The sequence below is a fragment of the Psittacula echo genome (assembly GCF_963264785.1).
Source record: "Psittacula echo genome assembly, chromosome: Z".
Classification (NCBI taxonomy): domain Eukaryota; kingdom Metazoa; phylum Chordata; class Aves; order Psittaciformes; family Psittacidae; genus Psittacula; species Psittacula echo.
Window position 1 is genome coordinate 98,843,632 of NC_137742.1, and position 25,174 is coordinate 98,868,805.

Genomic DNA, 25,174 nt, shown 5'->3' on the forward strand with positions numbered 1-25,174 from the left:
TCTAATCCAGAAAAATCTAGAATTTGAGGTAACCAAGGACTGTATAAATTCTCAGACCTTCAGGACTTGTTATGTTGCCCTTTGCTGGCTGTCTTTTATCTACTATTTTTACTTGCTTGGACTAGAAACAACAATGAACATCTTCCCTGTATCCAGTGCTTTTCACGGGATCCTGAAATGACTGTTGTATTAAAATCTTCCTTTGCTGCTTAACTAAACAGAATTGTCTTATCTCATGTTCCCCAAAGACAAAAGGTGGGTGGTGACTGCCAGAAATCAAGTAGTTTGGCTTTTCTTTTTGCTCCTCTGTTCCTTTCCTCCATGACACAAACTGTGAGCTCTTTAGAACAGGACTAAGCTGTCTATGTTTGGTTCTTTGAGATACCTTTTTCTGTAATCTAAATTGTGAGCTGTTTAGTACAGAACCTTTTTTTATTATTTATCTGTAAAGTGCCTAGTATATGTTCTAAAATCTTTCACTGTTTAACTGATATAAATAAATATCAAGTTTATTTTAAGAAAAAAATTGGTCTAGTTTATCTTGTACTTTCTCGGTATCTTTACATAACACTCTGTATTTCTGATGAAAAAACTTACAGATTAAAGCTTGGAGGATCTAGCACTTTAGCTGACAGCACAGTATGTCTTTTAATTATTCTGCCTTGGATGAAGGATTCCTCTTTATTAAATTTACTTCTTTTATTAACATTGCACTGTTGTACTTGCCAAAAGGAGATTCAAAACATGCAACTAATTTTTTGTTATGTTTAATTAGGGCTCAGCTCAGCAGTACAGAAACGTATGATACTGTTGGCTTACAGAAGAATAGAAGTGTACTTGAAAAGAAAGTAGACAACTTCTGTCTTTTTTTTTCTCCATTTTTGCTTTGGTAGGAAAAGCTGTTGTGTTGCCTAAAGCTACTGCTGATACAAAGAATAGCTTTAGAGAAGGAGAGTTCGCCAACCCCGTTTCTCTGAACTTGGAACTCTTTTTCTCTTTTTAAATTCTGATTAAGAGAGGGGAAAAAAAAAAAGCCTGTGGGAGACAGTTAAAGATAAATTTTAAATTATCTGGCACTTTTTCTGGTCACTTGAGTAAGCTTGTCTAACAAGATGTGTTAAAAAATAGCAACAATGAGGGAAGGGGGGAAGCCCCAAAGTTTTGGGGATTATGTAAAAAAAATATATGGCTTTCAAAACAGCTTTTGATACCTAGTTGATATGGAATATCTGATCAGACTTTTTATAAACCCAGTTATGCATGTTCTCAACATTGGCACTCTTCCAGAGCACAAACCCGTCAAGACTATGTGGATTTGCGAGAAACTCAGATCTCCTTAATGGTGGTCTTTGGTACTCTCTCCTGGTGTTAGGTAAACCCTTAATGAGTTTTTGTGTTTGTGTGTGTCTGTTTAAGTCTTGTTGGCGCTGCTTCTCATCAGCTTGCCTCAGTTTTGCTGTAAAATAGTGATGAAGCTACAGTTGCATGCACAAAAATATTACTTATTTCCTTAATAATGTATTCAAGTAATGGTACTTAGAAGTAGAATGGCTTTATTTAGACAAGTAAACAACAGCAACAACAACAAAATTAGTTATCCCATAGTGACTAAACGTTCAGGAATGGTTACTTACTGGGATGTAGTGTGCCCTAAATGTCATGTCAGATTTGACTACTGAGATCTGGTCTAGATTTCATTGAGATACTTCTTTGATGTTGACTTACGTTGCGGGCAGATTTCTTGTTTTCTGCTACAGATTTCAGTTAAATGTTTATTTTGGAGTGTTTATTTTGCAATAAAAATAGAAGTAATGTATTAAAATATTTTGTTAGACTACAGTTATGTTACCCCTTATGAATTTAAGAATATGCAATTCTGGATAGAGTAATTTAGGGGGTTTGCTAAAATTAGGAATATGAGTCACACTAAAAAGGGTTCTGGTCATTTTGAGACTAAGTTGCTAGCTCAGGTTTCTTTTAAAATGTATCTAGTCTTTTTGTTTGACTTGGTAAAATACATGTAGATGCATTTTTAGATGGAGAAGTTATTTTTATTTAAAAAATGTGAAGTTATATGCCAAATTGCTTCATATTCTGATGCCTGTCTTCCCCCATGATATGTTATCTGTTACAAAGGAAAAAGTTATGCACAAACAGAAAAATAAACTCTTAATAAATTTTCCTTGAACATTAAATAATAAAGCCAGATGCTAAATTCTGAGATATATTTCAACTACAGAAATCGCTTTGTGTTAGGAAAATTGTCTGACTTCCTTGCAAGAAGCCACAGTTATTTTTAAAGACAATCAAAAGAAAACATGCATTTATTCTATGCTTGAAGAAACACTTACAAAAAGTTCAGAGTAAATTTCAGTTGCAGATTCCACACCAAGATATGGCTAGTAGTGTTAATTTCTGCAAAGGATTTTAGTATTGCTAAAATATCACTCTGATAATGCCCATTGGACTTATTTAAAAAAATATTCAGGAAAAATTTTTGAGATTTGGCAGGAAAATGAACCTCGCATTTGATAGATGATGAAAGGCAAGGTGAAACACGAAGGCTGAGACTTTTTTTTTTTCCTGCTCTGAAAGGAGCATATATTGGTTAAACAGAGCTTTGGGATTAGTTGTAATGGAGGCTGCATGGCTGAATCATTTTTGACTGGGAGTTCTGGTCATGATGTACATCCAATGCAAGCAGTAGATATGAAAAACAAAACTGGGATTTCACTGAAAATTCATTTCTCATCTCTGATTCTCCTTCTGTTCTGGCCACTGTTCATCTATTCAAGACCTCCATGTAACTTATTTAAAGCCACATGTTTTCAGGGTAGTCATTTTCATGTATTTTAGGGGCAGATATGTAATGGTTGTTGAGAGTTGTCTTTGCACAACTAAACCAAGGTCTTATCATGGGACTTGATAAGTAGCTTGGCTCTGTATTCAATATGCCGTATCTCACGATAGTGTTCATTCCAGACTGGAACCCTTAGCTGTTACTGAAATATTTATATTAGATGGTAGCACCTGTGCAACAAAAAGGATAGGAAATGGGTGTTTGAATCTATTGCTGCACTGTGCCTTTTTGTAGCTTGTAGCTGAGATAATTATCAGTACTAGGTTCCAACTAAGCAGAAAGGACTGAAGTCCAAGCTTTCTTTGTGTCTTGTATAGTTGTATTTTAAAGTGAGCTGGTGGGCATCTTGGGTAGTACAACTAGAGTAGATACCAGATGTGACTGCAACTAGTCACAGCATGTTTGTAATGTATCTGCCTACACACAGTCACTGTTCTGTATGTTTGCTTGCTTGCAGCATCTTCACTTATGAATTCAGCTTTCTTTGCCTCCAGTGATGCATTTTAAAATTTTTTAGAGGAACAATAAGTCACAGATGTTTATAATCCCATCACTTTAAGGATGTTTATTCATATTTGTTCAGTGCTGTGCTCCCTTCAGATGGAACAAAATAGTTTAAATTTTGTCAGTGACAATGGCAATGCACTTATTGTTAAGAATAACTTTGAGTTATTCCACTTATTTGCCCAGACAGTATGTTGCGAAGAAGTGTTATGGGTAATGGGTGCAGATTTTTTAAGTTGGTTAGATGAAAAACAGAACCAGCGCATTAGTCATCCTGTTTCATTTTGGTTGGCTTTTTCTGTGGTTCCTGGCTCCAAGAAAAACACTCTTGTCCAATTTACACACAAAGGGAAAGGCAGGATGTATCTTTACTATAACATCAAACTTTTCAATGAAAAATATCAGTATGTGTAATTACCATGTGCATGCAAACACATAGAAACAAAGGCAGCATTAGGATTTCCTGCAAATCGCTCACTTTAAACTTAGGCTCATAAAAATATCTTGGTGCTTTATTTGCTTGTAAACGTGCATTTGGAGCAACTTAAGTAATGCGTCTCTAAGATTTTATCCTAAATATCCATCTTGAAGTGGGGTGCTTGTGGCTAAGCAGTCCTGATACAGAATGCATTGTGCTTTTGGGGCTCTGGGAAGTATGAGTTTGTCAATGATGCGGTATTTTGCATGTGATTACTATCACGTTATCACTCAACGTGAAAGATCTGCTGGATGGTGTACCTTTAAGCCACCAACACAGGAAACAAGGGTCTTTATTGCAGAAGATTCTTTCCTAAATCACACATAATCATTGCAGTATTTCAAACTGAAAAGATGCTTACGTAACTCTGAATTCTTCATCACTTTATCTTTAGCACGTTTGAATCTGCTTTACTCATTTTCTGAGGAAGTGTTGAATAAGATCTGATTCATTGTCACTGAAGTTTAGGTCTTCTAAGTTGAAATAAATCTAGTGATGTCTAGGAGACAAGTCTCTCTTCCATTTATATGTGGTTCTCTTGAGTCCCCAAAATCAAACCCCACCCAATCTGTTCACTGAGATGCAGCACTTGGAATGAGAGTCTATTTTGGATTATAAATATGATTTGTTGCAAGTTCTTGAGTGTTTAACCTTTTCACAACTCTCCTCTGTAGTAAAACTGGATATAAATTACACTTCATATAGATTACATGTGGCATTTTAAAAAAAACCCTGTTGTATATTGTGTCAGGGTTTTTTTTTTATTTCCTTCCTTTTTAGCTAAAACTCAAGTTTCCTTTTTATGCAGGGAAAATGTACAGTTTTATTTTCAAAGCAAAGCATGTTGAAGAGAATAACATCTTGTACCTGGAAAAATATTTTTGCGATACTTATTACTTTTCCGTTAAAAAGAAAAAAAAAAGAAGTCAAATTGGGGTGAAGACCAGATGTTGCAGATGAGCTTTCTGATAGTTGAGTAAAACTTGTTATTAGAATGTGAAGGGTTTAAAAAAGTGCATATGTACTGGCCTCTGTTGTTTGATGGCTTAAAACTACCAAGGTCTCTGCTGGTTCTGTGCGTGCCGTAGGTTTTATAGGTAAGGTGCTGGATGTGTGTTACAGAAACACGCCGAATAATTAGTGAGAATATTTCTCTTCTCCCAAAAATCTTAACCCAAAGGAAAATTGAAGTGCTGTATATTGGCTTATGCTTAGTTCAAGAGGAAGTGTCTGAGAAGTTTTTTTTTTCTGGAAAAAACTCGGACAAGGAGACCAAAACTCCAAGGAAAAGTAGCATCCTTCTTTTTGCACTCCTTTATATCACTTCTGCCTGGAGGAGGGAGTTCTCTTTACATGTTTATATGCTATCAGAGTTTGAATGCAAACTCCTGAACTACTGGCTATACTGCCCTTGAGTGAAAGAGGCCAGAAAGGATTTTTTCATTGAACTTTAGGGCCAAAAATGTTTTAATTAAGGTTCCATGTTTTCTGGATTGCAGAATTAATTAAAATAGCTGTTGGTTTTACTTTATAAAGGTTATATAAAATTATTGATCCTTCCCAAGAAGAACCAAATTATACAAATAAACAACTTCCTATTCATTGGAAGTTGGATTTTTACTTGCAATATTATAACACCATACATGGGAAAGAAATGGGTCTTCCAACTACCAGTTTATTAAAGAATGATTTTGTGTTAGTCTCTTACCCATTTTTATATTAAAAGAAAATATAAAGATTAAAAAAACCCCAAGCAGATCTAGTCTGAAAATTAACACACTTCACCCTGCAAATGGGGCAACCAAGAACCCAGTAGATGTTTGCAGCAATTCGGAAAGCAACATGGAAGTTTGAGAACAGTGTAGTGAGGGGACAAGAAAAGCCTAAACACAGCTGTGAAATTAATACACACTAGTCATATTATGTTGTGTGTGAAAAGCCAGGAATACGTAACACAAGGAGGCCAATACTTTTCACTTCCAATTCCACTTACCTGATCTTGCTGTGCTTACTGTTATGGAAAAGAAGGTTTTCTTCTGGACTCTGTTTTAGTTTACTTCAAACTGTGACATAGGGCTTAAGGAAGGCTGGACTCATGACAGCCTTAAATCATTCCTCAAGCACATCTGAAGATGTTTTAGAATCTCAGGGCCTCCAGAGCTCGTCTATCAGTGGAGAGAAAGAAAGAAACTACTTTGAAGAAACTAAATGTAAAAAAACCCCTCTAAATGTAAAGAAACCCTGTAGGCTTTTACATTGAGGACTGAGCTGTTACAAAGAAAGATACATCACTGTTTAAAATGTATTGTAAATGACAGATCCAAGGTATCCTGGAGTGTTTGGGAGAAGGTAGAGAAGATGAAGCAAACTTGCTATTGTCTGAAATATTTTTGAGTTTCTTCCTGTGTATTCACACTTTTCTATATTTGAAATAAAACTGTTTTAAAACGTTCAAATGTTTGATGCAAATTCTTTACAAAATGTTCCCCAATGATAAATAACTGTATGCTACTTTATTTAAACAAGAGATCACTGAATTACTTTTCCATTCGGTGAATCCTTTTGTTTTATAGAGAAGGTTGCACTGTTTCACAGAGCCATATGCTCATCTGGAATGTGTTGACACAATGTAGTTGGCATTAATTGAGCTATGCTAACTGCTTGTTAATTGAGACCGTTAGCTGAAAACCTGCCCCAAAATTCAGTGGCAGTAGTTGACTGTAGATAGACAAGAATGTGAGAATATTGAGCTGAACAGTCATCACAGAAGATGAAGAATGGAACTGAGTACTAATTCCTGAGTTTGTATGAAAATCATGGTGGAAGTAAAGGGCTGGAGGGTTTTAAATGTCTGTAGCAAATCCCATGGTCTTATAGCTCTCTTGTTAGTTCTGCTACCAGTCTTTTAGGTTAGCTGCTGCTGTAGAGAGCTATGCCATCATGTTTATCCTCATGTATCCCTTATACTTAAACAGGATTTTCTCTTTTGAGTGTCAGATTAGAGCTCATTCAGCTCTAATCAGTAGCCAGTCTTAGGACAGTCTTGTCTCTCAAGATTTCCAGGGCAATCAGTTGAGATTTATTTTAGTTTTCTAAAACTATTTTAGTTTTTTCAAATTATAGTATATATTTAAATACACAGTGATTGCTTTTCCAAAGTATACATTATTTAAGTGTTGCTTTGTCACATTTGGGGGAAGTATCTATCTTGCTGTTTATAATTGTCCGTCCTCAATGTTCAAGTATGTTATCCTATGTTGTTTTTCTAGTGTAGTTGTTCCTACTCTAAAAGCAAAACAAAACACAGCTAGTATGTAACATGTGATTTTTCTGTAAAAAGTTACTCAAGTTTTGCATCTATTTTTGAGCTCCTTACTTTGAAATCTAGCAAGTGAAGCACAGAACAATAATACTTAGGGGCTGGGCAGAGTTTCCTTCGTCTGTATAGGCCCCTTGCCAGCAGTTGTGGCTGGGCAGAATGTGAGGGGCAGAAGTTCTTGTCAGTAGACTGTGCTGTCTTACCTGGGTTAAATAGCTCTGCAGCTGCAGTAGCGTGGCACTACTGCAGGTGCAGGAAACATTCATCACTGGAGGATATGATTGTTTCCTGGAAAAGAAACTAGGATCATTGCTGTTAATGTTCCTTCATTGTGAAAGGGCTGTGTCGCTGTAAGAGCACATTGGTGACAGCAGGCTCAGACTAAATGAGGTTTTAAAGAAATTTTAGGTTCTTTTGAAGTCCACAGAGAGTTGCTTTTATGGGTAGAATTAAGGTTGCTGTGGCTTCTTAACTATGCATGTCCCTAAAGTAGTTATTCACATTTCTCTTTCTATTTAATGTTGTTTGGGTGTTTATGATGTTTGTGGTTTTACTTTGGTGTATGAAACCACATTCAGTGTGGATTTTGATTCAATGTAGTTTTTATAGACAGGCAAAGCTTTTCTTTACAGTGTTTAAATAGTTTTGTACTTTTAAATACTCAATCCCTGTATTAGGCTGAGGTTTTAAAATTTACTATGTATTGAAAACACGGCTACATTTTGCTGAAGAACTAATGTTGGCAAGCTTAGTTTAACACAGTGAATCTGTTAAAGCTTTCCATTTTTATAGGATCTTTTCCTAACTTCTTTTAGAGATGTGACACTGGGGGAGGAAGGAAGTGTTAATTTTTGTAGAAGAAACAAAGAGCTGAAGTTGCAACAAGACTTGAATGCTGAGGTGCTTCCAAATTCCTACTTCAGGTGTTTCAGTTAGAAGCTACATTCTTCAAAGCTCCTGCATAGTAGTTTCTTAAACTGTAAAGGTATTTAATTGTACTGCTTAATGAGGCTTTTCAGGTCCAGAAAGATTTATTTTAAGGACATACATAAAAATGCTGCAGTCCTGCAAGCTAGCAAAGTTGGTAGGTAGATCATACTTAAATCTGTGAGCTCTGTGAAGAAGGCATTGTGTTACTACTTCTTGATATATTTTATCTGGTAGATAGTCTGAGGCAAAAGATGCCTTATAAATTATGCTCTACACAAAATGATAAATCAAGTAGAAATAGTTATGCCCATAGCTAGTAATTCAGTCGTGGAATTGGAACCTTTATGTGGTTGGGGGTACCTGGATTTGGTTTTGTTATTTTGCATAAATCTGGCTGTCCTAAATACAGTGGATGATTGTTCACAAATGCGTCTGTAGTTTAAAATATGTCTGATGGGAAGATACATCAGCACTTGACCTGTGGCAGTATTTTGGATGGAAGGATGGACTGCTGCTTAAAAATCCTCTGAAAAGAGTTTTCTTTTTAAGCACATAATTTCATTGAAAGATCTAGAACATGTCTGCCTAAGGGTGAAGACTCATCCTTTGGGTAGAATAGAAAAGAGTGAATACATCCTAAAGAGCAATGTTTAACACTGATCTCCAAGTTTGCAGGGAAAAATCGAGGTGGTATTGAAATTGACTACATTTGCAGCATGTAACATGGTTAAATTTGAATCTTTCTCAGTTTAGTTTATAATGAGAATCAAGTCATTAACTAACAGAATGGCGTGGAATTTATTATTTTGCACAGTGTGACATGGGGTGGAGTTAGCAAAACATCATCACATTTAGCTAATTAAACTGGCCATCAGCTGTAGATCTTTGTATAACAATAGAAAAACTGTAATCCCAGGCATTCCAACTAGTTGTTAGTAGTATGGCAAGCTCGTCAAAATAAGTGTATTTTTTTGTGCAGAACAGGAAGCATACGGCTAGCTAATAGTACTGTGATACAATGTGTCTTACATTACTTACATTAAAAATTTTAGTTAAATACACTTAAAGTGGAATTAGAAACAGGGGAAATATATGCATGTGCTGTAGCTGAATTCATGTGCATGCAATGAATTACCCAGGTAATTAAAGTTGCTTGGTACAATGAATAGCTTTAAAAGAGATGCAAGGAAATTGCTTGGACGTAAATGCCGTAAGTATGTAATTGCAGAAAATGATATAAATTCGTCTTGGTGTCTGTCGTTTCTATAATGTAAGTTGTGTCTTGTGCTGTAACTGAATTTTGTTGCTCCAGGGTGTTTTGGAAGTGAGACAACCCATCTTAATAGGCTTTTTGGTAAACAATTTTTAAAAAGAAAACATGAACAATGTCAGAAAGCTGAAACATATACCTCCTCTCTTTCACTTCTTCATGTGCTCAGATTGCTGGGCATTTAAGTTGGATTCTTTATTTTCTAGTTTAAGCTTGTCTAATTGGAACTCATTAAGATACGTTATGCCTCTTTCAGCTAGATGGAAATTTCTGTCATTGTTACAGTTCTCCATGGAGATGGGCACCAGATGATACTACTGAATACATCACAACTATGATAGAAACCCAGTTTCTGGCTCAGTTCTCTGCACTTAATGGGCATTCTACACTTCCAAGAACTCATCATCTCCTGGTGTAAATTCTCACAGATTTTTTCCAATTAAATGAAGTTTACCTTGGACTGACTTCTGTGCAGCTTTTCATTAATTAATTGGACAGTGAAACAGAGTATGCTCACAAAGCTTGCAGATGATGTCAAGGTAGAAAAAGCTGCAGCTCTTGGTGGACAGTTTCATAATTTGAGCTGATCTCATTAAATTGCAGTACAGTCCCAAATTAACAAACTGAAATTAGTCTGAAGTCCTCTTTTAGGAAGGAGAAATTAAGTGCCCAAATGCAGAATGGGAAAGAAATTATTAACAATATTGCATAAAAAGGTTGTGTACAGTTGCTTAGAAATTCACTGTGAAACTTTGTTCTATGGATGAAAGAAAAAAACCCGGGGATATAGATTCATCCTCCACTTTAATTGCAGCAAAGTGTGAACTGTCTGTCCATTTGTTTCAGATTTGGAAAGAATGTGCTTGCAGATTAAGTCATACCAGCGAGTTATGCAAATGGGAATTTTTCATGGATCATTTTTTCTCTATTCCGTGACCTGTTTAACCCCATGATACTGTAACCAATATATTGAAGCTGCATGATATCTGATTGATTATTCATAATGAGAACAATTGTGAAAAAGTTGTTCTCCATATATTAGTTGATGATGGGACAAAAACCAAGCTGATTTTGCACAGATAATTTAAGCAAGGATTTTGAAGTGTGTGGATAATAAAACATACATGTGGGTTACAGATCTTCTTAGGTAGAATCTCATTTTCTAAGAATGAGCATGACAGCCCCCTCCTGTGTGTGGTTTAACACTTGGTCATTAACTTCTCTGGTCCCCAGTTTTGCACAGCAGTGTTCTACAGATGGGGTGTTGTTTGGATCAGAAAAGCAGTAGTAACCGCCATGTTATTTTGATTCTTGCCCCCTCAACACATCCGTTTGGGTGGTCCTCCTGCTGCAGGTGGTCCTCAGACTGATGAATCAAAGGCTAACTGTGCGTCTGAGAGCCCAGAGCTCAGTTTTAGAGTACTCTATCAATTTCAATGTGATATTGCCAGGTATAATAGTTCTGCAGTCTCGTCGTATGGCCCATTCTTCGTAGTCAGGTGAGGAGTAAGTATAATCGTACTCTTCTAACCACTGAAGTCAGCAAAGCAAGGGAATCGAGTCTGCTTTTTGAAGATCCCAAGTCTATTTTGCACAAAATATATGCAACTGATGTCCCAAAACCTCCTTCAGTTGAGGTGTTGTCCTGGGTTCAGCAGTAGCAGTCATTTTTCTCCTTCTTAGTAGCTGGTGCAGTGCTGTGGTTTTGACTTTCAGCCTGGGAACAGCACTGATAACACTGATGTTTTTAGTTGTTGCTAAGTAATGTTTGGTCTGACCAAGGACTTTGTGAGTCTCATGCTCTGCCAGGGGGGAAGGGAAGCTGGGAGGAAGCAGAGATAGGACACCTGACCCAAACTAACCAAAGAGGTATTCCATACCACAGCACGTCATGCCCACTATATAAACTGGGGCAGTTACTCGGAAGGGCTAGATCACTGCTTGGGTCGGGCTGGGTATTGGTCAGTGGCTGGTGAGCGGTTGTATTCTCTTCTCTTGTTATTTTCCTTATCATTATTATTATTGGTGGCAGCAGCAGTGATTTGTGTTATACCTGAGTTACTGGACTGTTCTTATCTCAACCCATGGGAGTTACATTCTTTTGATTGTCCTCCCCATCCCTTCGGGAGCAGGGTGAGAAAGGGGGGGTTAGGAGTGAGTGAGGGCTGCATGGTTCTGAGTTGCCGACTGGGTTTAAACCACGATAGCTGTCTACCTTTTTTCGTATGTGCTCTTAAAAGCTGGGTCCAAGTGACTGTCAAACAGGTAGTCAGACTGCAGGTAGCATTAGTGTGCTTAAGTGCTTGGCTTATCTTTTGACGTAATTTTATAGCTATGTTTTGTAACTGGGATGTATTTATGACTAGGAAAATATTTTGTCATAGGTTTTGAAACTGCGAAGTCTCTCGCACTGCACGGGGCATATGTTATCCTGGCCTGCAGAAATATGTCAAAAGGCAATGATGCTGTACAACGTATTCTCCTGGAATGGGTGAGTGAATGTATGAAGTGTCCAACGCTAAGCTGTGTTTTATAAGACATGAAGTCTTTTGTGCAGTGAAAGAGATATTACATTGCCATTCAAGAATCTAAGGAAGAAGGCATTTTTCTCATTTTGTAGTAGCCTGTTCATTCAGTGGCATATAAGTGATAAAGATTTTTCATTGTGTATGGCCATATTGGACTGTAAGGCTTGACATGTTGTTATCCATGCTACATACAGATGCTTTGTAAGGGTGGAAATGTTTGAAAGAACCACTGAGGCATGGTTCATAGTTCTTAGGGCAGGAATTTCCAGAACCAAATTGTGTAACTAACTGAAGGACAATGTACACAGTCAGACATCAAAGACAGCCACTATCTGCCCATAGTTTTCATACTATGGCAGATTTCAGATCATTCTTAGACTGTTCAAAACCAAGGATGTTTACCTTCTTTCCTAATCCATCAGGCCCAACAGCACTGCTGCCATGCAGTCTGCCTCAACATTATTTTTCCGTTCCCATTTCTTCTTCTTATCTTTCATTTTTCTTTCAATTTGTCATGCAAATACTAGCTCTTCAGTACTGTCTATTCCTTTGTTTCTTTGACTTCTAACTTTCCCTCCTTTTTTGAGGGGGGAGAATCTTCTAATGCCCTTGTTAAAAATTATTCTGTGCTCTAAATTTATTCCTCCCACGTTTACTTGCTGGTAAGATTGCAGGCTACTTTTGTCTGAGCTGGCTATGATTGCTGACTTCCAGGGGATAATCTGTTGACACAGTCCTCTACACTCTACTGGGATAATAAACTGAAGGATCAGAATTTTATGTCTTTCCTGCTAAAATTAGTGATGAGTATTTTAGCTTTATTTCTCAAGCTCTGAAAATACTTCAGCTGTTCTTGGATGATATGGGAGAGCACTCTGTGGTATTAGAATTTACACATAAGTAGTCTACAGATAATTATAATATTTATTAGTGCAAAACAAACAGCACTTACTTACAAGTAAGTATTGCCAAAGAAGTGATGCTTGTAATATTGATAATTTCTGTAACCACAAGTTTTTTTCCAGAAAGTCTTTGGATTTAGACCTCCTTCTCTTGCCTAGATGATATTAATGATTTACAATAAAGAATTGAGAGGGAAAAATATCTTCCTTTCCCCTTCAATACTTCACATAAAAGCTTTTTTTTTTTTTTTTTTTTAATTTCATTTCAATAGTGTGGGATTCCAAGAGAATTCCAACAGTGGCAAGCATAGTGTGTGTTGCTTAAACATCATCTATCTGTGTGATATCTGGTGATATTCTGTCTTTTGAATTTAGTAGTCGCAGTCCAGGTAAGTATGGCTGTATAGAATATTTTTAATGTAACTTTTATTTAGAAAAAAACACCCCATTACCTACTGAATTCTAAGCATATATCTGAGCACTTAGAAGGCATAGGAGTTCAGGAGTACTTGTCTTAATGCCTGTATTATCTCACCAAAAGTTAATGAATTGTTAATTGAATGCAGATCACTGAAGGTCAAATTACTTCAGAAACACTACATTTATTTACTAATGGTTTTCAAACTCTAATTGTTCAGAAAAGAATTTCATCTGTAAATTGGGTAGCTGGAAAACCTTCAATGCCTCTTTGTAATGACTTTGTTGTTGTTTATTGAGAGGGACTAATTAACTTTGATTATTGCGCTAATATTATGGCACTTTGACAGTCCCTCAGATTTATGACTCTGGGAAAATAAACAAATGAAATGCAGGTGCTGGAGCAGAAAAAATAAGTTATTACTGAACTTTAATTACTTGGAGTGTGTAACCAGGAGAGAATTAGTTGATGAATTACAAGATGCTTAAAATTTACATCAAATTGTAAGCAATCCTGAGGAAAACAAACACAAAAACCTGCCCCAAAGTCAGTTTCTACAAACAAAGAGACAAAGATTAATTTGATTGATTGATACTAATATTAAAATATTGATGTAAAATATTAGTTTTTGGCTTATAGGTGTAACTACGAAGCAGGAAGTTGTTAATTGAAAATTCTTTCCTAAAATGAAGGAGTTTTAGAAAAGTGTGAGCAGTCTCTGCACATGGTTCAGCTGAATTCTCCATCTGTAGCTGCAACTATCCTGCTATAAAGAGCTTTAAAGCATCCACAGTATTTTGTCTCCTTTGTTCCTGGGGAAAGCAAAATTATTGAAGGAAATGGGTTTACCTTTCAATTTGGAACCAGTTTTATTTTAAATTATAGCTGTTTAGGATGTAGTCTTAGAAAGCCTCATGTTTATGTTATTCAGGTAGAGCAACAGTTGTGCTCCTGCTCCTACTTGGTTTATGTTTTCTTGTAAATTTTTGAGATACAGTCTCCAAACTGGACTATCAATACTGTCTTCCTCCAGGGTTTTGAGGTAGAAATTCAGTAAATACATTCCTACTCTTCAACTGAATGTCTAAACCCCGTTTCTTCTTTGTGTGAACTGTACTTTTATAACTAAAAAAAGTCTTTCCCATGTAGTATCCTAGTGTATTTACGTGTCATAAATGTACTGTGCTGTAAATAAAATTGGTAGTCCTATAATAACGTATATGTTGCCAAAAGCAGTGTTTATCCTTTACTGACTTTTCTGTGGGACAAAATACTCTCCCTTGAGTACTTGAACATTAGTACTCAAGGTTTAAAAACCTTAGTAGTCAAGGTTTAAATGTTGGATAAAGAATATTTCCTGTTTCATTCTTTTTGTTGTCAGATGCAAAAGAGACTTCCACTTATTTTGCAGGAAGACTAATAAAAAATGTGTAAAGAAACAACTGTTATTATTTCAAGTTTTGATACAATTATCTAATTGATGGTGTGTATTAAGTGAAGGCGGAAATATATACAGAAAAAAAATATAAGTCTTAAACAAACCCCAACCACCACTGCCAAACCCCAACAAAACAGAAAAGTCCCCCAAATGAATCCTACTGTAATGCAGCATTTAAAAATAAAGTTTGGCGCATTTAAGAGTACTTGGAAAAGCCACCTGGCTTGTTTCCTTAGTGAATCTGTTTCATAGAATCGTAGAATAGTTTGGGCTCCAAAAGACTCTAAGAACATCTAATTCCAATGCTCCTGTCCAGGCAGGGACACCTTCCACTACACCAGATTGCTCCAAGCCCCATCCAACCTGACCTTGAGGACTGCCAGGGGTGGGGCAGCCACAGCTTCTCTGGGTACTATGTGCCAGCGCCTCAGCACCTTCATGGGGAAGAACTTCTTACTTAGATCTAACCTGAAATTCCCCTGTTTAAACTTGAACCCATCACCCCTTGTCCTATTGCCACAGTTCCTGAAGAAGAGTCTCTCTCCAGCATTCTTATAGGCCCCCTTCAGATATTGGAAGGCTGCTCTGAGGTCTCCACGCAGCCTTCTCTTCTCCCAGGTTGAAGAGCCCCAACTTTCTCAGCCTGTCTTCATATGGGAGATGCTCCAGCCCCCTCTGGGGCCACCATTTTATAAGAACAAAGTGGGACAGCTAAATGGAAAAACCCAAATGTTAAGATCTAGAGAAAACAGAGGGGATAATGGGAGAAAATAAGGTAGATGATGTTTTGGGGTTTTTTGTTTGGTTTTGTGGAGTTTTTTTGTTTGTTTGGATGGTTGTCTTTTTTTCAGATTAGCTACCGTTATGTTTAAAGAAAAAAATTCAAACTGATCTTGATTCGCTTTTGGGGACAAATCTGGAAAACTTTTTTTTTAAGAAGTTTTGTCTGAAGAGCTGTTTTATAGAGAGTTTGAGCCATTTGAGTAGGGATTGTCTGTACAAACTTGCTGATTGCTTTAGATAACTGACATATGTTTGCAACCTGCAGTATTCCAATTACTTTCTTCCTAAACTGCTGCAGAATTTTGCTAATATTGCAGATAAAGGGAAATTGCCTTATGGAAAGCGTTGTGATGAGTTTCAATCTGACTGGTTTAGCTAGTCTGTCAAATATAATTTTTATAGAGAGATATAGTAAATTATATTAGTACAATCCAATGTATTATATAGATACACAGAGAGAAAAAGGAAGAGCGGATAAAATAGTGGATAAAAAAAGAGATCAGTATAGTTTTACATTTGGTATCTTGAGAATGACTGTTGTTCATGCACGATGACATTCAATATCAATTTAAAACTGTTTGATAATTTCTTGCTTGGAAAAGAGGAAATTAGAATTCTAGAGTTATTATTCATTTTAATCAGAAAGAAATTGTCAAACATAAATCTCTCCTAGAGTAGTGAAAAGGACTGAAAGCAGCCAAGAAAAAATATCAATACTTTCCAAAGGAGGAATGATTGTTCCAAGTCATAGCTTAATTGACTTTAAGGCTTAATGAAAACCGCTACAGTGCTGTTTGTACACATAGTTGCTCTGACAAACACTGAAATCTATGCTCCAGGAAGAGAACCTAGGTAATTTATTTTACATTATTATTGATATAATTTTCTAATTGACTATGAGCAGAATGTGTGGATAAAACTGAGTAGCTCCAGATGTTAGCAGTATTCTCAAGAAAATATTTAAGAATATGAATGAATAAGATATTTCATAAATCACAGCTTCCCTTGCCAAGAAGATCTCATTTATTTATTCCTGTCAAATAGTCTTTGAAGTAGATATTAAAAGATAAATTGTAAGTTTAATATTTCATAAAAAGTATTATGTTTCTTTTGTAATTATTCCTCAGTGTTAAGCCTACAGCTACATCAAAGATTAGATTAAACTGTAAAAAGAAAATGTGGGTTTGCTTTGTATGTAGAAACTTACAAGGTAGAGATGTGACGAGAGAAGACAGTGGCTATGAAGAAAACCAACAAAATAAACATGACTCCTTGCTGTATTCCTTTCCCCTAAAGTATTCCCCACCTAAGGAGTGATTTATATTCTTGCTGATTAGGTGACTGAATGAAATTAAAACCTGATAAGTGAGTCTTTGTATTCCAATTGTAATCTTGTGAAGCTCAGAAAGATGAGAAGCAAACTGGGCACGTTTCCCCAGAACGTGAGCAATAATTTTCCTTTGTCAACTATGTGTGTCTCCTTGAGGAAGGGGAACTGAGTTCCCAAGTAGTGTTTCATCTCCACTGGTGTTCTTGCTTTACGATTTTTTGGTGTGTGTGTGGAGTGCAGAATAGCTCTGTAAAATATTCTTTAGTCTTTTGGTACTAATGGATGCTAATCTTGATGCAGAAATATAATTTCCCTTTATAACTATTGGATGTTAAATTTGTGGGCTTTTTCTGTAAATCAGTCAGACTATTAATAAAGGATTTCCGTACCAAGACCATGTAAGACTACATTAGAACCAGCAAAATGTGTTGTTCTTGGAATTGACATATGTAAATGATTGAAGGAGGACATCTCATCATGATTGGTGGCAGGTTGTCTGTTATGGAAAAATCTGAAGAACGTGTAGAAGATGGCTTCGGAGATGTAATAAGTACTGAATGAAACCACAATCTGTTTCACAGAATTAAAGAGTTTCAAACTCTTAGAAGTAATCTCTTCAAGATGCAAAGTATTTCAGAATACCGTACAGCTAAAGCACATGCATTTCTGTGAAAATATTATGTCCAATATTGTGTTGTTATTTTGTAATAAAGAATTGTATTGTTTCAAAGCATAATATTCTGAAACTATGTATTATTGGCTCACATGCCATCACAGTGTAGAACAGTTATAAAAGCCTGCAGTGTACAGACGTATTTCATCTTCACTCCTCTTCAGTGCTCTGAATAGTGACCATGCTGAAGAATCAAGATAAAGTAGTTATCTCAACCTTATGATGGGGTAGAGGCCTCACAGGCGGAGGCAGTGTCTTGGTATTAGAGATAATTGGTAATATAATAAGAAAAAATAAATCTGTGGCAGATAGTCTCAATTGCAGCCACAGACACTCAAACTAAAGTGAGCTTAGTTGAAGTGAGTTAAAGTGAGTTTCACTGGTGAGCATAAGGCTTGTTTTCTTTTTAAGGGTGTAATCCAGATCTTTATGAAATGAAGGCATCATTTAATTAACTGTAATTGGAGTGGAATCAGACCTTATGTTACTAGCAGAGACTTGATAGTATAAGCCTTAACCAGTGCTGGTAGCAACTGACTGAGAGCAGTATGAAAGTATGGCTGGACTTTGGCCGTAATGTTCAAGAATTTACTAGCTTCCTGTGAGTAATCTGCTCAGTTGAGACACCTTAAGAGAGTGATGTCTGCTGTGAAGTTATTTTCCAAATACAGATGGACAGTGAATTGTTAAATAATGGTAGTCATAATTTTTAAGCAGTAGTAGCATGCTTACACAGCACTAAGAAAAACTAAATTTAATACAGTCTGCTAGTATAAGAAGCTGGAAAGCAGTTTATTTTGTATTTTGAACTCTCCTGACATGTTCTGAGGTTGGCAGTTTCTTTTCTTTTTCAGTTTGCAGGCTTCTATATTGGAATGGTAGCTATTCAGGTGGACATGTCTCACTCAACCTGTCAGAGCTGTTGATCTCATTATCAGTGAGAAATCTGTGGTCTTCAAGTTCTAAAACCGGCTATGAATCAGGGAATGTAGCCACTGACAAGAGCAAGAGGCTTTCTAATGATTTGCAAGGAAATTGCTTAAAACCTCCCCCCCCCCCCACGTTAAAAAATTAAACAATTTAACCAACATCTACATGGATGAGTTGTTGAGACCTCTTTTTTCTACCTTGTAAACATACGGCGTGAATTTGCTCTCATTAAAGATGCTGAGAAAAGGGAAAGGCAAATATTTATATTACATTCATGTTTTACAGTAAAAACACTGTTCAGTTTGTTTATACAGTTCCACTGTTACAGTTCTTATGGTTAGTAATGAAACCACTGTAAAACAAAGTCTGAATTATATAGCAGATGTGTTAAGCGCCTAACTTTCAAGGTTGGGCATCCTTCTGAATACTGATACACTTTGTTAGAGAGCTGATGTGCTGGCTACAGCTGAACTGTTTCATACCTACATCTTCATCTGTAGTTAGCTGTGCACTAATTGTACTAGTTGCTGTACTAAAGATAGAGTTTTATTATCAAGATAAATACAGAGATATTTTAAAGTAATTACATTTATGAAATACAAAACCAGTCAGTGTGAGAGCAGGAGGCTTTAAAGGATTTAGTGGACATTTTCCAAGCATTTAGGACCTCGTATGGCTTATAACTCCAATAAACAAGGCTAAATTAAAAATGTTTAATTAATTTTATGTATGCTGTATTTCTCATTGTGGTTCTCAGATTTTTTTTTTCTGGTTCAGTTAATAACTGAGACTTAAAATAAAGTGAATGTTAAATGTGAACATGGATTAAAAGGAAAAAAAAAAAACTTGTTGAAACGTGGTTGTATTTTAGCTTTTGCCTACTGGAAAAGGACCACAGGTATATTGAGTCAGTTTTTGATCTTCGCTGTACTGTACTGAGTGAAATATGTAATTTGGGTTGCATAAAGCAAAGATCATTAATATAAATTCTTCATATGCATGTGACAATTTACAGGAGAAATTAATATAAGAAATAGCTTATGTCCCTGCTCAAGGCTTTTTGATTCTGAACTCTGTAGAGCATGATACTTTTAATGATACTTTATGCTCACTACCCTCCACAGTCACATTGACTTCCAGTGTAGTGTTTGCAAGTGAAGCATTTAATAGTAAATGTCCTCAGAACTCCGTTCTTATTTAATAAATGAGAGTTAAGGAAATAGACATAAACATTTTATAGTGCTTTTGTTTTGTTGTAAGTTTCTGGTTTATGTTGTTGTCATGTCTTTAAGCAGAGAATGCTTTTTAATGGTGTAATATAGGTAATATGTGCAGGAGGAAGTTTAGTGATGCCCAGCAAGGTGGAAGGGAATTTGAAGTGGTTTAGCTCTATAGAATTTTTACAAGTGTAGGAAATAACATTTTAAAAAGTCTGGTAATATGAATGGAGGAGCTACTCTGTAAAAGTCAGCAGTCTTTGCTTTCTGTCATCTTTTTCTCAGATATGAGGAGAACCCATATAATGAAGCATTTTGAGATAAATTTGGACTTCTTTACAAACATAGATAGGGCAAGCAGAAAGATTTCTACTAAGAATATAAAAAATTGGATGCTGGTGGAGGAAAAGAATGATGCAACAGATTAGCTTTATAGCTAGGAAAGATGTTGACTAAATTATTTCTGCTCTCATAATTCCATTCACTTTCCAGTATTTGTTACACACCTAAAAAAAAATCTAAAATGTTATTTTGAAAGAAGTCACAGGATTTTATTGTTCCTTTTTCCTTCGTTATTGTCAGCAGAATGTTATATATAGAAATGTTGAGGTGATCTTTTTGATGATTTGTTTCTTTAGCAGAGTCCTGCTGTTCTTAATCTGGAAATGTGAATCATGAAATCCCTACCATGCCCAAAGCTTTGTACTAATACTGCTTAAATGCAATATGAGCTTTTTAACAAAAAAAACAAAACAAACAACAACAACAACAAAAAAATACTCCCCCCCAAACATAAAAATAAAACAGAATTAACCCCTTTAAAAATGCACTTCATGCTTAGTTTTCAGCTCAGTAGCACTAGGAAATACCTTTGCTCAACAGTATTAAAAACTTGTCTGTAGCTGTCTGTCGTTAGAAGAAACATAGCCTTTGTATGCTGAACCTGAGTTTAGCTGGTAGGGTGCAGAGAACTTTGGATTCACTGATCCTTTATATACACTAGTGTAACTTGGGTTTGATTATTTTTCTGAACCATTGTGTCTCAGACTCTAAACCTGTTTACTGTAGTCCAGGTAGATGCATTCCTACATGAACTGAGTTCTGCTGTCACTGGATTTCTGGTTGTCAGTTCTGAGAGAGGAATGGGGGAGTTAAGGTGCTGGATATATATGTTTTTAAACAATCTTCACAGTTAATCTGGTTGTAACATAAGCTTGCAATACATTTCATTAATGAAGAAGACAAGCTTAGCTTATGGTAAATACAGTACTAAGTGTTTATAGTGCATTTCATATTTTACATGATTCCCTTTATAATTCTGCTTATCTTTTCATTCTAATTCCCTAAAGGATGTATAAAAGAACCCCTAAAGAGAGTAATTACTGCTCTATTCCTTAACCAAGGCTCCTTTTGCAAAAAGAAATCTGAGCTGCTTTTTAAAGAAGGCATTTTTAAATAAAAATGCAAATAAGCTGCTTTGTAACCCACATTAATTACCCACCTAGCCTCTTATTACCATGTTTGTATTGTTTGCAAACACTATTTACAGTCGTGTGGAAATTACCATTCCTGGGCTGGAGGAAGGCGGTGGTTGGTAGGTTGTGCTTTGGAACCAATTAGAGTGAACCTTTTCTCCAGCAGGGCTCATGGGAGAAGGCATAGCCTTGCAATGTCAAATAACGGCATTAACTCAGACTGCATGGGCACCAGCTTGTAATTATATTATTGGCCCTCTTTTGCTTCTGCAATGAGTTTCATTCTCTGCATTTTAAAACTAACAGGCAGCATTGCCTCTCAGTAATGATTTAATATGTACTGTGATAATTTTTTATGAAAGTCATGGTGAAATCCGGTGGGTCGTTTTTGTCCTCAAATTGGTTCGTTGTTTTAATTTTTTAGAAAGTAAGCAAAAACCTAATGTTTGTGTTCAAGATCTCATAGATTTTCATGTAATTGATTTTTCATAGTAAAAAGGCAACTTTATTAGTTGATTTCGTTATCAGAAGTGAACAGGATGGAGTATCTGTTAGTATTAGTTGTAAATAGTATGTTAGCTGGCAATAATTGAATGGTCATAGGTCTTTCAGCACTTCGAAGAAACTGAATACTTCATAGTAAAATGTAGTCATATTTGTTAAGTAAAATGCACACTTGTTGCTAGCGTTGTATGAGTTCTTTCCTTGGATTTCTGTGTCACTTAGGACTGTGAAATGGGCCTTTACTCTAAAAGTTAGTCAGAAATTAAAAGGAATCCAAAGAGATGCCTTAGTGTTCATGCTTTTGGAGTTATAAATGATTTCACATGCCAGAGTTTGGTTTGATGGGTCACACAATCTGCAATGTGAAGAATTGTTTTTTTAAGATTTGTTTCCTTAGGCTTGTAAGCAGTCTGTCAATATGTTAAATGAGTCCTCAGTAGGAGGAACTTTTCTTGATTGAGTTTATGGGAAAGAAAATGTGGGGGAGATTATTTTCTTCCCACTTATGTACTGCATATATCTATAGAGCTGCTACAGTGTGATAATGTTTAAAAGATACTTGCTGATAAAGACAAAAATGTTAAGGTCTGTATCAGTTCTACTGTAACACTGTAGAGGAGGAAACTAGCAACTCCAGCACGGTGTAGTACAACTCTGCATAACTGTTATGCATTATAAAGAAGAAAAAGGAAAAAGAAGAAAAAGATGCTTGTTGCTGGATCACTTACAGTTTTTTTCAGTGACAAGGGACTAATGTGAGCACATGAAAAGAAGCACTGACTTGGTTCGTGATCCACAATAGCTTATAAAACTGAAGATAATTATCTGGCTTATGACTACAGAGCAGCATGAATGGCATAAAAATAGCATAGATATAGAAGATGTATAGAAAGTAGGCTTGATAAGTAGAGTGCTCAAAAGGTACTATTTGTTTGCTGCTCAGTGATATTTCTAAATCTTTTATTACTATGAAGCCAAAGCATTATTTTTTTTTGCTTAGCTTACTGTCTTTTCTAATTTCTTCTCTTCCTTTATTTCCTTTTATCCTAATAATTACCTTTGGAGGTGATGAGTTGAGGACAGAAGAGTACTGACCTTTGCTTGATCCCCTGGACTTCTCTTCAATATCCTGTTACTTTATCTTTTACCTCACTTTGTTATATTTAGTGCTAGCTGTGAGAAATTGCACTGCTTTCTTTGAAAATCTCCATTTTAGCAATGCATGATGAGAACTGTGGTTTATCATATGTCCAAGGAGAAACTGCTCCAAGTGGGGTCCGGAATGGTCATGGTTCTTTAGGTAATTTCCCAAATGAAACATTGAAACCTTTGGTGTCTCCCAAACATTATCTTCATATAAATAAGATAGTTTATTATCTGCTTATTTATCTCAGATGGTTAAGGCATTAGGGTAAAATTACATGATACCATTGTGCTGAAAATTTATGATGCTTAATTTAGTAAGAGGCTGTAAGCCTAAGGTATATCAATGTGCTGTTATTCAAAAGAATGTATATTTATCTTATTCCTTAAAAGGTCTGTTTCCAAAGTCTGCTGAAAATATTAATTTTCTGTTGCCTTGAAGAGTTTTGCATCAGACCCTAAGTATCCATATGCATGAAATTTGTTTTTAAGGGCCAGAACTTCAGGTATATGTCTGCAGCCATTTGTCCACATTTAATTTGCAAGTGTTGAGATACCTGCCAATACCTGCTATAATTTATATTATTTAATGTCAAACATTTGAAGGTGATTGTACTCTCCTGTGCTTGTTTCTTTCCCTCTTTAAATCCAGAATGGTGTCACTGAGATTTATTATAGCTGTGTTGAGGGAGTACACAAAAGATATAACTACCTGTTCATTAGGAGGTGATGTAATTTAAAAAAATCTTATTTAGCTCTTTTCTGGTTTATGTCTTGGAAGGAAGCACTTCACGTGTGTGCTTTCCCTATTGTGCTAGGGGGGAAAGAGTGCATTAGTTCTGAATGCAGTTTGTCCTGTTAAAAGTAATTTTGTTTTTACTCATGACTTGCCATGTGAGAACTCTGAACCCCTACATGAACAGGTAAACACTTCCTTTGTGTTTTCTAAACAGCAGCTCTTCTTCCTTTAATAGTACTCTATTGATAGGGGGTGCTTGTAGTGAAAACTTACATGGAAACCACAATCTAAATGTTCTGATTTTTGCACTAAGCCACTACTAATTTAGTCTCAATACAGATATTTGGTGTGTCATTTTGTAGAAGCAACAGTGTGTTAAACTTGTTCTTTCTTGTATTTCATTTGAGGTCACTGAGATACAGCATTTACTTCAGCAATAAGCTTTACCTATCAAATAGAAGTATTGAATTAATATAACGAAAGGAATGTTTTGTTTTGTTTTGTTTTTTGTTTTCGTTAGAGCCATACAAGACAAGCCTTGAACCACCTAAATAAATCTTGAGTATCTGATCCTAGCACGTAAAGAAAAGTATAGCATAAAATATGTAACTAGATACTTTTGGTTTTTTGTAAGTATGCTTATCAAAACTGTCGTTATTTTAATTTTGAGTAAGAAAATAAATTAGGATGTCTTTACGTTAGACTTGTACTTTGTGTGTACCTCTTTCTGGTCCTCTGAATCCTTACTACTATACAGATAACAACTATGTAATTTGTAGGGTAGTTCTGGTCTTCTGGTTTTCTCTAATTTTTATAACGGACGCATTGTGATCTGTAATTCAGTTTTAACTGAAACATCTTTAGATGCTGCTAAGAAACTTTAGACACTGCTAGGAAGGTGCAGCAGGTACAGATCTGGTTTCAGCAAATGGATAAACACTCTTTTTGTTTGATTTTAAAAGAAAACCTAGAGATGACGTTGTTTCCTGGCTTTCTGGAGTCATTTCTAGTCTGATTTCCCAGGGAACCAAGGTACGCTTAGTCACTGTATCTACCCTTCCTTGTCTAATAACTTCTGTTCCCAGAGAGACTTCAGAAGGAAATTTAAAATAAAAGGATAAAGATCCTTGGTATAATCAGGTTTTTGTAAGCACTGAGCTTTGTGAAAGGGTAAGTATCCAGTCAGTGGGCAGAACTAAAAGGACTTTATGCTTGTAGACATCAGAGAACCCTTGAGAGTAGGTGGGAAGGAAAGTACAGGATGCAGTTCAGGGAAAATTTCAGTCTGGGCTTTGTATTCTGCCATGGTTCATTGGGTGCTGAGTTCTCACAGTACTGCTAGTCTGCTGTATAGAAGAATGATGTGTATGCTTCCTGCAATCTCCAAATAGGACATCAGGAGAATTTAAGTGTTTGTGACCCTCTCTGTAGGTCATTTACACCTTGTGTGGTCTGGGAGCTTTCAATTTTTTTCTAGGTTATGCCATCTTATAATTTTTAGGAACTGCTCATTAATGTAGTCATGTTTAACATGTTATGGTTACAAACAAAGACATGAATGTATGTACTCATATCTAATTAATTTGTGTAATTATATTTTATAATCTAGGTGTTCGCAAAGCAGAACGTGGTACACCCCATTTACTGTCTGCTGTAGCTAATAAAAAATAATAGAATGAAATAAATCTTAAAACTAACTTTAATTGTAAGTATAGATTAGTTGTAAATTATAT

General features: G+C 35.9%; 1 protein-coding gene across 1 annotated transcript in view; it reads left to right on the forward strand.

Moving 5' to 3' along the window:
* The window catches only part of WWOX (WW domain containing oxidoreductase), a gene marked incomplete at both ends in the record, with an annotated part of 524,546 nt that overhangs the window by 18,698 nt on the left and 480,674 nt on the right, over positions 1 to 25,174 (forward strand). Inside the window, one exon of the mRNA XM_080638636.1 lies at positions 11,746 to 11,852. Coding sequence (XP_080494762.1) covers positions 11,746 to 11,852 — 107 coding nt within the window. The remainder of the gene's footprint in view (positions 1 to 11,745; positions 11,853 to 25,174) is intronic.